General features: G+C 34.8%; 1 protein-coding gene across 1 annotated transcript in view; it reads left to right on the top strand.

Moving 5' to 3' along the window:
- The window catches only part of LOC129230623 (alkaline phosphatase, tissue-nonspecific isozyme-like), a 78,120-nt gene that overhangs the window by 18,981 nt on the left and 42,852 nt on the right, over positions 1 to 16,287 (top strand). The window contains exons 6-8 of the mRNA XM_054865039.1: positions 1,037 to 1,174; positions 4,172 to 4,366; positions 11,022 to 11,150. Coding sequence (XP_054721014.1) covers positions 1,037 to 1,174; positions 4,172 to 4,366; positions 11,022 to 11,150 — 462 coding nt within the window. The remainder of the gene's footprint in view (positions 1 to 1,036; positions 1,175 to 4,171; positions 4,367 to 11,021; positions 11,151 to 16,287) is intronic.

Raw genomic sequence — 16,287 nt, forward strand, 5'->3', positions numbered from 1 at the left:
TATGGAATTGTCAAACGTCCACTTAAGACGAGTCTATTTTTATGAGGGAGGAAAAGTTAAAAAAAAAAAAAATTAGTTCTTTTTTAATGACCTTTAAAATTGAAATACATCTGCAAAAGCTGGCATCCCTGAAAACTAATAGATGCGTCCATTTCCGCCTGTGAACTGAATATTAGTCTTCCACTTCATCAGTGGCCAGACAGTATATGTGCTCAGAATTTAATTGACTTAAAATGTTAAAAAGTATAACTGTACCTAGACTGGGTAAAGTCTAAGACACAAAAGGAAAATTATCCTGGAGATGAGTTTAAAGTTTTTCTTTTATGATGGTTTGCATTGCTGGATTGTCGTTTATGCGAGCTCATAAAATGAAAATTTGTTTGTTAAAATCTTAGTGCATTAACCTTTGAATAGACTTAGAAAAGTTAGTACGATGATGTTTAAATCTCGATTTTGAAAGAAAAATACGGAAAGGACATCGTGTCATTTACCTCCTAGGGATAAATATTAAATATCCTCTTTTGAAGTAAATTTCTACATTATTTCTTTGTAGTTTAAAAGAAAATTATTGGTTTTATAGGAATTATAAAACAACGTCATAAGAAATTCTTTTCACAATTTTGTCATGAAAAATTTTGAACGGGAATCACGTCTTACTCCCGGGTGCCGCCTTCCGGATGTATTTATAGATACGCTCCTGATATGTGCAACGTATATAATTTGAGGTTATTTTATTTATTTAATTTGTTTTATTTTATTTATTTATTTTATTTTATTTTATTTATTTATTTTGAAATAATGTTTTTTTATACGCAGCTATTTGTGCCTTGAAAACTTCGCGTGAAATGTTTCATTAATGAATTATTTTATTCAAATTCTGAATCTTTCTTATTTAATATTATTTTGAATTACCAATTCAAAATTTTAGAAGCTATAACGTTTTGTTTTGGTAGCATCATGAATTCTTTTAAAATTATTTTTGTAAACTCTCTGGTTTAGTTTAGGCCTCTTAGTGGTAAAATTATTATTTTCTTAGGTCTCTTTAGTGCTGACCATATGCCCTACGTTGCTGATGAACCGGACCCATCACTGTACCCGTCACTGTCTGAAATGGCAGCAAAGGCAATTCGAATGCTAAGTAGAAGTAGTAATGGATATTTCCTGCTTGTAGAAGGTAAATATTTTTTATTTACTTTTTAGCAAAACCCGTCTAAGGATTAATTTCGATTTCAAAAGTTAATCTGCTCGTTTACAAAGTGGTTGTAGCCTACGAAAAGAACGTTCTAATAAATGTCTATCACTGAAACTTGGTACTTATGCTATATAGACCAAGGGGAAAAGAAACGGGTTAATCTCAAAAAAATTGTACAACGAAAAAATTGAAAACTTTTAAACTATTTTTATCAATTTAAAGACTATCACTAATTAATTACATTTTTATTGATGCTCTATTTATTTGTAAAAATCTAGTATCAATGGTTTGCACACAACTACTGCTTAGTGCTTAAACAAAACTTTGCCTTAAATTGACGAGTTGAACCGCATCATTGCGACCGACTCTCGCTTATTGTGCTACATTCACTTTAGCTACCAGTTTCTTGATACTCTCAGCTTCAATTAGATGATACTTGCCTCCAGTTCGGTTATTGGCTATTCCAGACTGGTGAGTCTACAAGAAAGACAAGAATGACATGCAGTCTCTGACTGGCATTACCAAGCTGTGGGTATTGTATATACTTCTGCATTTGCCCTGGCTTAACGGCGATAAATTAAGACTCCTATTCAGGGACGGTTAGTTGACTCCATCTTTTTAAAAAAGTTGTCTCTTGAACAAGTTGGCTGTCGTTTTTCGTTGCATTCACTTAAGGCAACTTAACTGAATCAACTTTTCTTAGAATAAGCCGAATTTGTTCGAGCAGCTGTTTCACAACGCTGTTAAACAGTGGCGGCAATTCTGGGAGGGGGGCAAGGGGGGAAACCGTCCCCTTTTACTTTTTATAATTAATTTGTTTATATTATTTTACAATTTAGGAACCAAACCTAGAAATTTTTTAAAAAGCAGAAATGTCGAAATTTTCGGAACATAATTATTTGTTTTACTTTGTACATCTGTTTACGAAACATTATTTAGCACATGCAATAACTTTTAGTAATGTATTAAGTGTTTAGATATTAGTAAATCAATTTTTATACTTAAACAAGCCACACTTGTTTAATGAAATTATTACCAAGTGTTTGTGACATCTCAAAATACTTTGGGGTAAATAATGTAAGCCTAATTCATTTTTAAATGTTTCTTTGGGGAAAGTTATTGTGCACAAAATTCATCAAAATCTTAAGAAAAACGTGAGTTAAGTTGTTAGATTTACATCAATTTCCACTCATCTGCTCTCAAAACCAGCCCTAACAAAATTTTATATACTTTCTTTTCCCTCCATTTTTGTGCTGCTGCTATAAGTCCTGTGGGCTTTTTTTTTTTTTTTTTGCACCCCCCCCCCTTATAAGCGCCAATTGCCGCTTTTGCTGTTAAAATGGAATCGAGTTGACTCAACTACTTTACTCGTGTATACAGAATTGCTCTAATGTACTGAATCAACTAAAAATTGATCCAACTCATCGGGATGAGAATGGTAGCAGCACATGTGCCTATACTAGTGATTTGACTGACGTGTTAAGGCTGCCGGGCATACACCCGGCACTTTTCTACCAGGTTATTAGATAACCGTCCGCTCGAATTTTGATTCAAGATGCCTCGTGTGAGGGCGGCCTTACTGTGTAAAAAAATCTAACCAAAAAGAAAAGTTACCGTTGTGGAACAGAAATTAAATGTGAAATAAAAAGTGATTCTAAAACGTTTTCTGTTTGCAATTTCAATAAAAGAAACTTTTAAAAAATCATTAATATAAATGCGATACAGTGGACATTTAATATCAAAAATTAACTAAAGCAGTTAAGCATCAAAGTACTACTATATACTCTTCTTAAAAAAGACCTTACTTATTTTATTTCGAAATGGCTGCAAGAGAGCGGTCAGTATGAACAATAGAAAATTTTCAGACACAAATAAAAATCAAAGTTTCTTTTTCAAGAAAAAACTTTTTTTTTTCAATTTATGTTGAAAAAAATGTTTCGTGGAAGGCATAGGGTGGCGGCACCAGTCACAGACATGCTTAAGACATCGCTCTCAGGTTAACTCAATTTTCTGAGCCTTTTAATGTATTTAGATCTTTTAAACTATTTTTCGCTCATGCAACTACATCTCATCTAACGTTTGGCTGCTTCTGGATCCTCTGAGTTAGTTAATTCTATTTTTATTTGCTCAATTTCAAAAAAAAAAAAAAAAAGGTTCGACCCCCCCAGTAACAGACACCAAACATTCTGATGGTATCAAGTAATAGATAGGATGAGGAAAGGACAAGTAATGGACAGAATTCCCTTTTTCTCTTCGAAATGTGCAAAAGTTCTTTAATTTTAGATCTAAAACCTTATTAAATTCAAATGAACATGAAACATCGGCAGACCTCGTGGTAGCTGTTCAAAACCTTCCACCACTGCCTTGTAATTACCAACTGGCTCATAAAATTCCCTTTGATAACACCAGATGGTTGCACCGTATTCATGGGCCGCAGCAACATCAGTTTTACTCGCATAAAATTCTTGTTATTTAAATCCAAACTTACGACTGTCTGTCACTGGACCCTTGTCTGCTACTGGTGCCGGTACTCTACTAATGTAACTATTACACCTAATATTCTCCTTTTGGTTCTAAAACAAGATATTTTTAACCCCTTACATCAAATGTTAAAATATTTCTTGATACATTTTGTTGTTATGGCTTGACCACGAAAAGAAGGCGGATGACTTTGAAGATAAAACGTCATTTTTATCATTTCTAATAGGTTGTTTGTTATTATTTTAGAATAGATATAATTAGCGAGACCATGCCTCTTACTATTCGGTGCTTTCTGGCAGATTCTACCAATTACAAATGTTACAAATGATGTTTCGCTTTAAGGTCATCCGCCTTCTTTTCGTGGTCAAGCTATACTTTAGTAAGATAATTATTTTTATAAATAGCATTTCAGTTATGCATCACATGTGCCCCAATGCTCCTTTGGGTGACTGTATATATATTTTTTGATTTTGATACTTATTAGTAGTTTTTCGTCAGGAGGGAAAATCGATCTTGCCCATCATGACAACTCGGCGTTGAAGGCGCTCGAAGAAAGCTACCAGTTCGACAAGGCCATCGAGACTGTGCTCGGTATGACGAACCCCGAAGACACTTTGATTGTGGTGACTGCTGATCATTCGCACTCCTTCACCATTGCTGGAAACTACCCTTTGAGAGGAACCAACGTACTTGGTAAGACATTTGATTAATGATACCAAGATAGCGAATCTGTGAGTTGTGGGAATACTGAACTTTGTAAGAAAAATTGCGTGTCCCAAAGACACACGATAGAAATATCTTCTTTTTTTTTACATGCTGAACTGTTACTTCACCTGCACGTTTTCCTTCACGCCACGCTCTTATTCTTCCTACACCTGACTTTAGCATATTCACATCAAAACTGCATATTTTAATGAAGAAAATTGATTAATAAGCAAAGAGAAAACTAAACAATACTCGAACAAGGAAAATAATAGAAAGTATTAAAAATAATAGAAAATAATAGAAAGTTAATTTTGCTTGTAAAAGTTAATAAACTAATTTCAAAGGTAAAATTTTAGCAATGTGGATTACACTTTTAACGGATTACTTGACTTGAATTATATGCTTGCTTGATTTCACCCTTGGAATTAATTTGTTACATTAATTAAACTAGTATGTTGTGCCCATCACGAAACTTTCTTCTGTCTTTTTCCTTTTTCTGATCCCTCCCCTTGCTTGACGAGGAAGCAATATTCCTAACAAAAACAAAATTACACATGCAAAAAGTTGACGACCATCCCAATGTCTGAATTATTGTAAAAGCAAAGCAAAGAGCGAAAATTGAAAGTTATTTTAAAAGTCTTGCTTGAATTAATTACAAATATTTTATTTACTAGCAAAAATACCCGGCGTTGCCTGGGTCAGTAATAATTATTAGAAAAAATCGTTACTTGCTTTTGTTTTCTGTTTTAAGTAAAAGAATTTAAAACACATCTTTTTGACGTGATTAAAAATCGAGTTTCTTCCTTACCCATAAAACTAAAATAGCAATAAGTATAAAAACAAAGTAGTATTGATTTAGAAACGAAAGCACTATATTTAAGCATATACAAATTTAAAAAACATGAAATTAATCTTCTCATGTTTAAAAAAATTAATCTGTTGATACTTTTTTTTTTTAACATGGAGTTTAAAACCTTCTCTGTATGGCTAATGAAGTACGAAGTGATTAAAAAAAAGTAGCTGCGCTCGTAATCCCCTTATACTTGCTTTAGTTATTTCGGGAAATTTCAATCATTGTGCCTCTTTGTGCGATTTTACCGAATTTGCGAAAGTCGTTTCGAGGTACCTTCGATGATGCTCCCCCATTCTTTCCTTACTTTGTAAAACGACATGATATTAATTTTCGTTACAGAGATATCGTCGCCAGATGCTGAGATATTTTTGGTCACCATAAAATGGCGCTAAACAGTTTCATCCGAAATGTTACCAAAATAAGTAATAAAATTTGGTGATTGTTTGAAATTGTGCAAAAAGGAAAATTAATGGAAGTTTTTGTGCTGTTTATGGATTTGCCTAATTTAGTTGCGGGATTATTTAACACAGTAAAAAAAGTCTTTTGAAAATTCTTTGATTGGCGATATTTTGTTTACATGGTGAAAGCTGAGAAACATTATGACGTAGTCTTCGGCTTCAAAAACAGCAACGTTGAAAAAACTGCCAAATGCATCAGCTACGGAAATCTTTCTGCAAAAATTTTGGCGATCTGCTGGTTGTTTGGATAATGAGTAAGTGTTCAATTAGCATAAATAATAATAAAAACCATTAATTACTTTAAAGTTCCGTTTAAATGGAAAATCATCAGCCAAATCATGTATTATTTGCCAATCTTGTGCAAAAATCTTACTTCAAGATTTGACTTGAGAAAAGCCTTGAACAATCACGAAAAGCAAAGAAAGTCAACAATACAACAATTGTCGCTATCGACAGGGAGTTGAGATGATACACTAAGTACTGTATTGAGTTGAGGAAAGCCTTCGAACATGGATCTAAAAAGCTCATAGCTCGTTTTTTATTCTACTTAGAAATTTCAAACAGGTGCCATCTTCAGCAGAAAAATCAGAGCTTTCGATGGACATATAATGTAAATATGTGCAAGTATTTTTTCATCCCAATATTAGAGAATTTATACAAAAATTGTGTTTTATTGCCCCCCTAAGGGGGTTTTGCCCCCCATAACGGGACGAAAACTACCCTATGTGTTATTCTGATGCATAAGCTATATTATTGTAAAGTTTCATCAAAATCCGTTCAGTAGTTTTTGCGTGAAAGAGTAACAAACATCCATACATCCATCCATACATCCATACAGACAAACTTTCGCATATATAATATTAGTAAGATTAACAAACATAAGATGGCAACAGTTAAAAATTTTAAATCATTGAGATAATATTTCCGATCATTTCCATACAATTAAAATCAACGAGAAATACGCAGACGACAATCTATTACGATTTATCTTTCTTATTGTTGCATTAATAAAGCTATTTTTATTCAAAAAAAAAATCAACACCTCTTGGAGCGATTGGAGTCAAAATTGAACCAAAGCCTGTTTACGTATGGATTCACATATATTCCAAATTTCAACCAGAACGTAGCATTACTTCTTGAGATAGGGCACTCACAATGGAAAAAAAGAACGGGCGATTGCGCTACCCCCTTTTTAGCTGTTGACACCAAAACAAAATCAGCTCTTATACCCACTAAGGGCTACTTGTCAAAAATTTTTTGTTCGATTCCGTTCGTTATTTCTTGAGATACACCAGTCACAATTGACGACAAAAAACGTTCTATAACTCAACCCCCGTTTGAGCTATTGACACCAAAATTGAATCAGCACCTGTTCCTGTTAATACCAACATATGGACCAAATTTTGTTTGATTCCGCCAGTTACTTCCTGAGGAATAGCAAGCACGCGTAACTCAAAAAACGTCTCATTGCTCCACCCCCCTTGAAGGAATTCGCACCAAAAACCAATGGGCACAAGTTCACATAGGGGCACATATGTGTACCAAATTTCGTTCAATTTCATGCGGTAGTTTTTGCTGTAGAGCGGCCACAAAAAACTGGTCACACACAGACGTGACACACATACACACACACACATACACACACACATACACACAGACAGACAGACATTTTCCAAAAATAGTCGAAATGGACTCAGCACACCTCAAAACGTTCGAATCCGTCAAAATTCGAAATTCGAAAATTTGCACGAATCCAATACTTTCTTCTATATACTAGATACAGAAGAAAGTAAAAAACTAATTTTATAATTACTGTTATTTTTCATTGTTTTTGGCAGCAAATAAAAAACAACTACTTCACGTCCGTCACACAAAAAGCTTGCGGATCCGAATTTCAAAACCCTCGTACAAAATTTTTCGCTTCAAACAAATTGAGTGCTATCTACCGTAGAATTGACTATTAGCTAAAGAATAACATTTTCTCCCCCATTTGCTTGCTAACTATAGCGCTTTCAGGGAGGAGTGATAGCCGATAAACAAAAAAGATTGCTGTTTGGCCCCGACATTGATAACTTTTATAAATTATTTCTTGGATTTGCTATTCTGTTTATGCGCAATTCGCTTATCAAATTGGCGCTGATTTCAATCATCTCAGCACCAAGCAAACAACAGTATCGCCAAGTGTCAGGAGCGGCATTTCAGCGTTTCATTTCGGATGTCGAGTTTCTTAATTATGAGTTACCTCAGTGTGGTACAAAACACACACTAACAAGAGGTGGTCATAAAACGGGTCTAATATTAACAAAAAATGTTTAAAAAGATGATAACTTATAAAAGGGTCAATCCATGTGAAATCATACAGGCCATGTTGCTCACTATTTTTGATTTTAGAAATTTTTTGCCTGTTAATTATAACTATTATATTGGGAGTCTGAAACAATGGTTTTAAAATTTTTAAACCTTCAGAATTTTTTTTTTTTTTTTTTTTTTGGCAACTACTTTTCAGTAGCTGCAGAGTCGACTTTTCATGAAAATAGCACTTTACAAAAATTCTTAGAACTTTTTTATTTATGAATGCATCAAAATTATTTTAAAACCTTCAGACAGAGCAGAAAATGGTCTACATTTCTATTGTAGTTATTTTTCTGATAGTTTTTAGCAAATTTGTATACATTGGCTTAAAAATAAGATTTTCCGTGAGAAATTTTACATATTTAGCACAAAAATATTAGTAGAAGGAAGTAAGACCCACTCTTACGTTTTCCCCCTTGAATAGATATTTTATAGAACTATTCTCAGAAGCAGTATGAAATGTCTGAAGCAAGAACATTTTTTTTTATACAGTTAACTTGCCATCTTAGAGAAAAAATGCTAAATTTAAGATTCAATATCCGAAAAGGGACTGAACGAAAATCTATAAAAATTCAACTGTATAACCTTCATATAGCAGTAAATATGTGGCAAAAATTTTATATTTGATCCCTTAACAGTTTTAGATATATGGAGCCTCGAAGTTTTCTTAAAAATCACATTTATTTTCACGCCAATAAATCATTATATAACGCAAAATTTATCCTACTCACTAGCCGCCTGCGGCGACCAGCTGGTCCGCCTTTTTACGCCATTCGCCTTTTTGCGCCAGAGTTGCCGTCTTAGGCGGCTGCTCAGACAATTTAGCGACGGTATTAATCAATGTTTTTCGCTTTTTCTCAATATTATCATTCGCCTTTTTTCACCGATGTTGCCGCCTTCGGCGGCTGCTTAAACAAATTTCGTGGCGGTATCAATCAATCTATATCTATCTATATCATTAGTAGTTTGAATAAAATATTTTCTAGATCTATCTCCAGTTCCGTCGTTTGGAATATTTTTAAAGGAGGGGGTACGACGTACTCTTCATGCAAACTTTGTCGAAAAATAACAAAAAGCACTTCCACTTTTATGTGAAAGCATTGTTTTTTCGAAGTGTGTGTGGGGAGGGGGGCACTGACACCCCGTTGAAATTCCTTAAATGACGGACATACCTCTTTCTTGCTGTCCATCTGCTATATCGAACTCTATATTTGTCTATCTATCAATCTATACGATCTGCGCATATCTACCTCCTGACAGTACAATCTTTTTTTTATTTATATAAGTATTAATTCGAAAACAAAAACTTTTTTGTCCACTCAACCTCTATCTATCTCTGTATCTACCTAACCTAACCGCCAATTCGTAACGAAACGAAGATCATGCAAAAAATCGCGGACTTTATTTATTTAATCAAAATAACCCTCAAAAATAAGCTCTTTGTTCCCCGTAGTGTTCAAAAAGTAGCGCTTGCAAAAAAAAAAAAAAAAAGAAAGGTGAAGAGAAGGCAAACGATTTCAGTTGGATCACGTGATGAGGTAAACTCGGAACTCAGCCGGCAAGCGAACAGCGCGCGTTGTGTTCTGCCATTAAAAAAATTGTAAAAAAAAAACTATTGCGTATTTTTCAAAACTTTTTTCTTCTGAAGAGGGCGGAATGTTTTTACTATTACCAACTAAAATTTTAGAATTGAGGGTTCAATACTTGTCGCAGGATGGGCTTCGAAAAAAACTAAACCCAGAAAAAAATGTAAAATAAAGGTTTTTTCAAAAATCAATAAAAAATACAAAAATTGCTCTATCTTCAAAATTTTTTGAATCATCATATTTAAAACTAAATTTCCTACATTATAGTACAAAAAATATTTGTGTGGTGCGATTGGTTCGGGGTCTGTGAGGTAAAAAGTACTAAAAAGTGCAAAAAACGCATAAAACATTAAATAACTTTTTTTTTAATAAAAATATCAAAAATCGAAGCCCGAGGTGCACTTTTTCAGCAAAAACTGCACTTGTATACCAAATTTCATCTTTCTAGGCCTTACCGTTTTCCTGGGATGCGCGCCACAAACACACACACACACACACACACAAACATCTTATTTTATTATATGTATAGAAGATAGATTATATCAGATGCTGTTTTATGGTATAAACTAACCTTTTTACACATAATGTATGATATTTAAATTCACTTTTTTATAAATTTTACTCTGCGTTAATATCAATAAAATTTTGCTTTTAAATTTTTCATGGCCTTATTGTTATCATTCTTTTTCAACAAGCTCTAATTTCCGCATGATTAATTATACGAAACATTAGCGAGCCCGGCATTTCCCACACTGGCAGTGTTTAGTTAGTGTTAAATTCATTGTTATCATCACTATCATTTTTATGTTTCTACAAATAATTTTGTGGCACTTTTGGGACAGAGTGATTAACCTGGAGTTAAATCAACAGGCAGATTTGTAAGCTTAGACAAGTGTTGCAAAACTATCTACTTCATTGGCTATTCTAAGTTTAAGCAATTTCTGATCATCTTCTGACAATTCAGTTACTTCTTTAGTCACTCGTTATTAATTTTTTATATGACATTGCTCACCATTGAGAACAATCAAATAACTGCTCATATAGGACAATCACAATGTAAAACATAACTAAACTAAAATTAACACATAAATTAATCTTTTATCAAAATATCTAATGAGTTTTCTTAGTAAAAAGCAAAATAAGTGTATAAGGAGCAAGTAAAAACATGCTAATGCACTCAATCATTACTAGTAAGATGTGCATCAGTTAAAGCTACAGTTTATACACAGCAATAGTAAGATATCTTAGACGATATGGCGAATCGAAAAATGCGATCAAAAATGCAACGATTCAGAAAATGTAAGATCACATGAGATAATTCTTAACATAAATGTAACCTTTCATGTCAGAAACTGGAAAACCATCCTAATCCTTATATTTCCCCCCTTTTTCAGGAATTGGTGGCGTTTCAGACATTGACGGGAAAACGTTTACGACACTGTCATATGCCAATGGACCAGGCTATAAGAAAAACGCCCGGGACAGAAATTTAACAGATGAAGAAGCACGTAAGAATGAATTTTGTTCCCCACTAAATTTATCATTTTTACAGACATAATTGAAGACTAAAGATGTGTCAGATAAATGGTTATTAACCCACATATTTAAGAAAGAATATGTGATTCAGAACTATTGAAGAGCTCCAAGCCTAATCCGAGTCGTTTACTGTATGTGAGAAACATAGCTAATAATACTCAAATCAGTCTCCATGAGCATATCGTTGAAAAACTTTAATGCTGAGGCTGAGAAGTGTTAAAAGTTGCGGTTTTGAAAAAAATGCCTTTGTACATTTATTTTCCGCTCTGCAACTCGTGAAGTGTACCTAAAGAAACGAAATTACAGAGTGAACAATCTGGAAGCATAGTCTATATTGAGTAATGGCGTGTTAAGAACAATTATCTTTCGCACTCTCCACTCTTTTTCCCCTTTCCGGTTGTCATGGTAACGGCATTATGAATTTTCCCCCCACTTTGCTTCTTCAAATGTTATGTGTTTCACTTTTACTCAACCTAACTTTCCACACCCCTATTTTAACTAATGAAATAGTTTAATCCTTCCTCCATCAAAGTTCTTCTTATCAGAGGCAGGCAGTAACATTTTGTAAAGCTTGACCACGGAGAGATGGCGGGTGAGCTCGAATCGGAAACGGACCACTTCATTTTGTAATAGGTACTATCAGCGAGAACGTGCAACTTTACTGCTTGCGCGTTCTCACCGATTCTACCTATTACAAAATGAAGTGATCCGTTTTCACTTCCAGTTCGCCAGCTATCTATCCGTGGTCAAGTTTCACAACACTCCAACTCAATCTACTCTTTGCTTTTGCAGTGGACAAGGATTTCAAACAAGACTCTCTCCTTCCAATGAAAATCGCCACACACGGAGCGGAGGACGTAGCTGTGTACGCCCTGGGACCTTGGGCCCATTTATTCCACGGAGTCCACGACGAATCCTACATCCCTTATGCGATGGGGTACGCAGCCTGCATCGGACCCGATTTGGATCCGTCCCGTTGCAGCAGCACTGGGACTGCGACGCGTACTTCTGTATATGGAACGACTACCATTCTAAGGATTTTGCTTGCAGTTTTGGTCTACATGTTTACTAAGCATACTAAGTTTAGTTCAGATCTAAACTAACCTCAGTGGCGTAACACCTCATGGTGACCAAGGCCCCTATATAGATGAGTCGGTGGACGCATCAGCTTAAGATCAGCCATTTTGGATCGGAGCACGTGTTTGAGTTTGAGTGGTTGTCTTTTCTGACGAGTTATCGCGTTTGGTGATTTTTCACTGCGAACAATTATTAGCGACACCGTGAATTGTTTATTAAATCAAGGCTTCACTTGATACGCGAATCATAATATGAGAAATCTCGTTAAAATATTTCGCTAAATCAATTTCAATTCTCCATTATTATGTGACATAATCAGCTGAATAAATTAATCGAGTCATAAATAAAAATTGAAAGTGTGTAAATTTTGTAAAATTTGAAAAAGAAGCAAACATACGACGATGTAAGCTTTATTTTTCAATTTTCGCCGACGATGACGTAAGGTCAATTTTTCAGTTTTTGCCAAGGTAAAAAGAAAACTCACCAAGCCAAGCGACGTACCTATAACGAAATAATATCAAAAGAGAAAATATGTATTGCAGTCTTACCGATATTGTGAGAATAAAACGATTATTGTCGAAATCTTGACGATTGCGCCATTAAATACCTCCTTTAAATATGCAGTAAAATACTATATAATTTATAAACGGCAAGGTTTCCTTCTTAGACATTTGTTTTTAATTTAGAGGAAGAGTAATGTTTGAACCCTTCTCGATATCAACTCACATTAAATGTCTCAAAAAATTTATACGTAATCCCTGGGCACGACATAATAAAAGTGAGGACTAATAAGGCCCACAATGCTTTGGAATTTCCTGTGCTTCAGGGATGCATTTTACTAGAAGTGAACGCCGACGAGAAATAATTGAATCCTGAGTTGGGACCAGCTTTACCTGAAAAAGGAATTTATTTTCCCTGAAAAACAGACCTGGTGCGCCTTTCCGGCATCAATTCACCCTGAACTACACATCGGTTACCCATATCAATGAAATTTTACATTTAAGATTGAAAAAGCATCACTTTGTACAGCAGAAATAAACGTTAACTAATATAAACAAAGGATTTTTTCTGGTTATACTACAGCGCTCTCTGACTGGCAAGTCGGCGCCTTTGATTTTTTATGTAATGAGTGAGCCTGATAAGACGCGTATCACAAGTGAAGCCTTGATTAAATAAAGTATTAATTTTTGGCCAGTTTGGCAAAACCCGAAATTTTGCTCTGATAATAATAGCACCGCAACAATGAAAAATCCGATCCAAAATGGCTAATGTTAAGCTGATGCGACAAGACAAGGCCTATACTGTACCCATCTCAGTTTAATTGTTCAGACCTAGCTGACCAATAATAATAATAATAATAATGATTTAAAGGATATGCTATGCATCATCGTTTAAAATGTTTTTGTGTTGGAACAAATGGTGAGTGTAAACTAAAAAGTTAAAAAAACTGACTACAAAAAGTACTTTTAATACGATTTTTTCAACATTTTTGAAGATCACAGAAGAAGATTGTGTAGAACTTCTTTTAAATCAAATGCTTCTCTCATGTAATTTTACGAGACACTTCAATATACACTTAGAAGCAAAGAGGTGTAAGTACCAAAATTATACATTTTTGAGGTAACTAGTATAAATGGAAGAAGAAAGTTTTATCTGTTTCGGAACAAGAGCTATTAGTAGCTTTGGTAAATGCTGCTATACAGCATGATTTAGAAAACCTTTTCAATGCCTACGTAGAGTTCGAACTTAGTAAGTTTTTTTTTTTTTAACTCAAATTGTTAAAAAGTTCTCTTACATCCATACCCTCACTGCCTCATATGTTTTTTTCTTTCTTCATCACTTGGTTTATGTCGTTTTTTAAATGTCATTAAGTATCACACTTCGGCTTACCCCTCCCCCTGTCACATGTCGCGCTGTATTATATAAACATATTGTTATAAAAATGCGAGATGTCACGACACTTTTTGTTATGCCCTTCCTCCCTCCCTTTTGTCACAATTTCACTACCACCCCCTCGAAGTTTGACATCATTTGGGAACGTCACTATAGGTAATCCATGTAACGTTTTGTAGGCAATAAAGGTTTCTTCCTTTGTTTAATAACAACGTAGATTGGATTATAGTTGATTAATTTGTTTATATTTGAATAATTTTTTGTTGAAAACAGGGCTACGAAGTCTGAATCTTACTGATTTTGGGGTAAAGGAATCGAAGAGTTAAAACTCCAAAAGTCAGAGTCGATCATTCTCCCTCTAAGTCCGCAACTCTGCCGGTGCTTATGGAGTCGGAATCAACTGATTTTGGAGTAAATCAGTCGGAGAAGAAGGCTCTAAAATTCCCGGAGTCGGGGTCGGTCATTTTCCCTCCGAAGCCCTGGATGAAAATGTGTAGGTCAACTTAAGAACAGTGTTGACTTATGCCCTTTTAACAAGAAGCAATACCTTTATAGAGTTAACTAACTCTATTTTGTGTGTTTCTTTTGTGTAACTTTGGTGCGATTTCTTTAGAATCGAACCAGGTGCGCAGCAAGGGTTAGAGGGTGTAATATCTCAGAGATTTATGCTGGTCGAGGCTAGATCAATAAGCCTAGAATGAAAAGTTTTTTAAAAACTTTTCAGTGTGCAAGTATTTAAGTCATCCATGTTCTCTTTATGTGTAAAATAATCATTTTGCTGAGTGAAAAATCGTTTGTTAAAATAAATTTTTGTACACACACACAAAAATATGTGTTTATTTTCATTGTGTTTTTAAGGCTTTTGTAAAAGATTTTTCAACAACGTTCTATGAATTTAAGTATCATTAGAAATGAAACTAAAAAACGTAAACACATAAAATTGGGAACGCTGCCTCCCCCTCCCAAGTTCATCAATACTTATATATTTGACCAGATTGGTCAAATACAGCCGAAAAAAACATCTTCAAATTTGAAGCTTGCTTCTGAATTTGCTCTTCAGGTAAGCTAATTTCTCAAAAAACCCTTTTTCACTGAAGTAAGTTGTCGTAAACCCCAGAAGATACTTCAGAGCAATGTCTGGTAAAGCTTGACCACGGATAAATGGCAGATGACTTTGAAGTAAAACATCATTTGTATCATTCGGAATAGTTAGAATCTGCCAGAAAGTACCGAATAGTAAGAGGTACGGTCTCGCTAATCCTATCTATTCCAAAATAATACCAAAAAACCTATTGCAAATGATGTTTTAGCTTCAAGGTCATCCGCCTTCTTTTCGTGGTCAAGCTATACACTGTGTTCACGAAAAAGACATACAAGATATAAACAAAGAAATTCGCCATTTGGCGACCTCAATCTCGTGTTTGGCTTTATAGGAACAAATTGGGCCAAGCAGATGCCGAATGCGAATGATATTGGATAACTTTTTTTTATTCCAGAGAAAATACTTAAAAGTGGCATAGTGACAAACATTCTGACAACCTGTTTCTTTACTTTAGGTCTATTTTTATTGTGAGAGGAGTACAGTGCTCTTCATTATGCAAATGCGCTTCATATTCCAAGAAAACGTAGTTATTGGGGGGGAGGGAGGAGGAGTGGCGACTACAACTTGACGATGGAGAGATGGCGAATGAAATGGAAGTAGAAACGGACCACTGGGCGTTTTGTAATGGGTAGAATCAACGAGATCGCGAGAGTAGTTAAAACATTGCTGTTCGCGCGATCTCGCTGATCCTACCTATTAAAAAAATGAAGTGATCCGTTTCCACTTCCAGTTTATCCTCCATCTCTCCACGGTCAAGATATAATTCATTTGTTTCTACTCGCCACTGACGATCAGAAAAATTTCGCATTTTCATCTTTTCCTGGAGGTACTATTTTCGAATTAGGAACTGTGGCTCCGTCTTGTATAGTGGTCAGAATAGTCTGACTGCAGCTGGGGAGGTTCTGGGCTCGAATCCCGGTCCGGGCATGGCTGTACTTTCTCTCTCCTGTCCTTATTCCTTCTTTGTTTGAATGTGTTGTTGTGTTGTGAATGGTTGCCTATCCTAGAAACAGGTCCTTATGACATGTGTGTACTGTGGCAGTTAGGCATCA

The sequence above is a fragment of the Uloborus diversus genome, chromosome 9 (genome assembly GCF_026930045.1).
Source record: "Uloborus diversus isolate 005 chromosome 9, Udiv.v.3.1, whole genome shotgun sequence".
NCBI classification, from domain to species: domain Eukaryota; kingdom Metazoa; phylum Arthropoda; class Arachnida; order Araneae; family Uloboridae; genus Uloborus; species Uloborus diversus.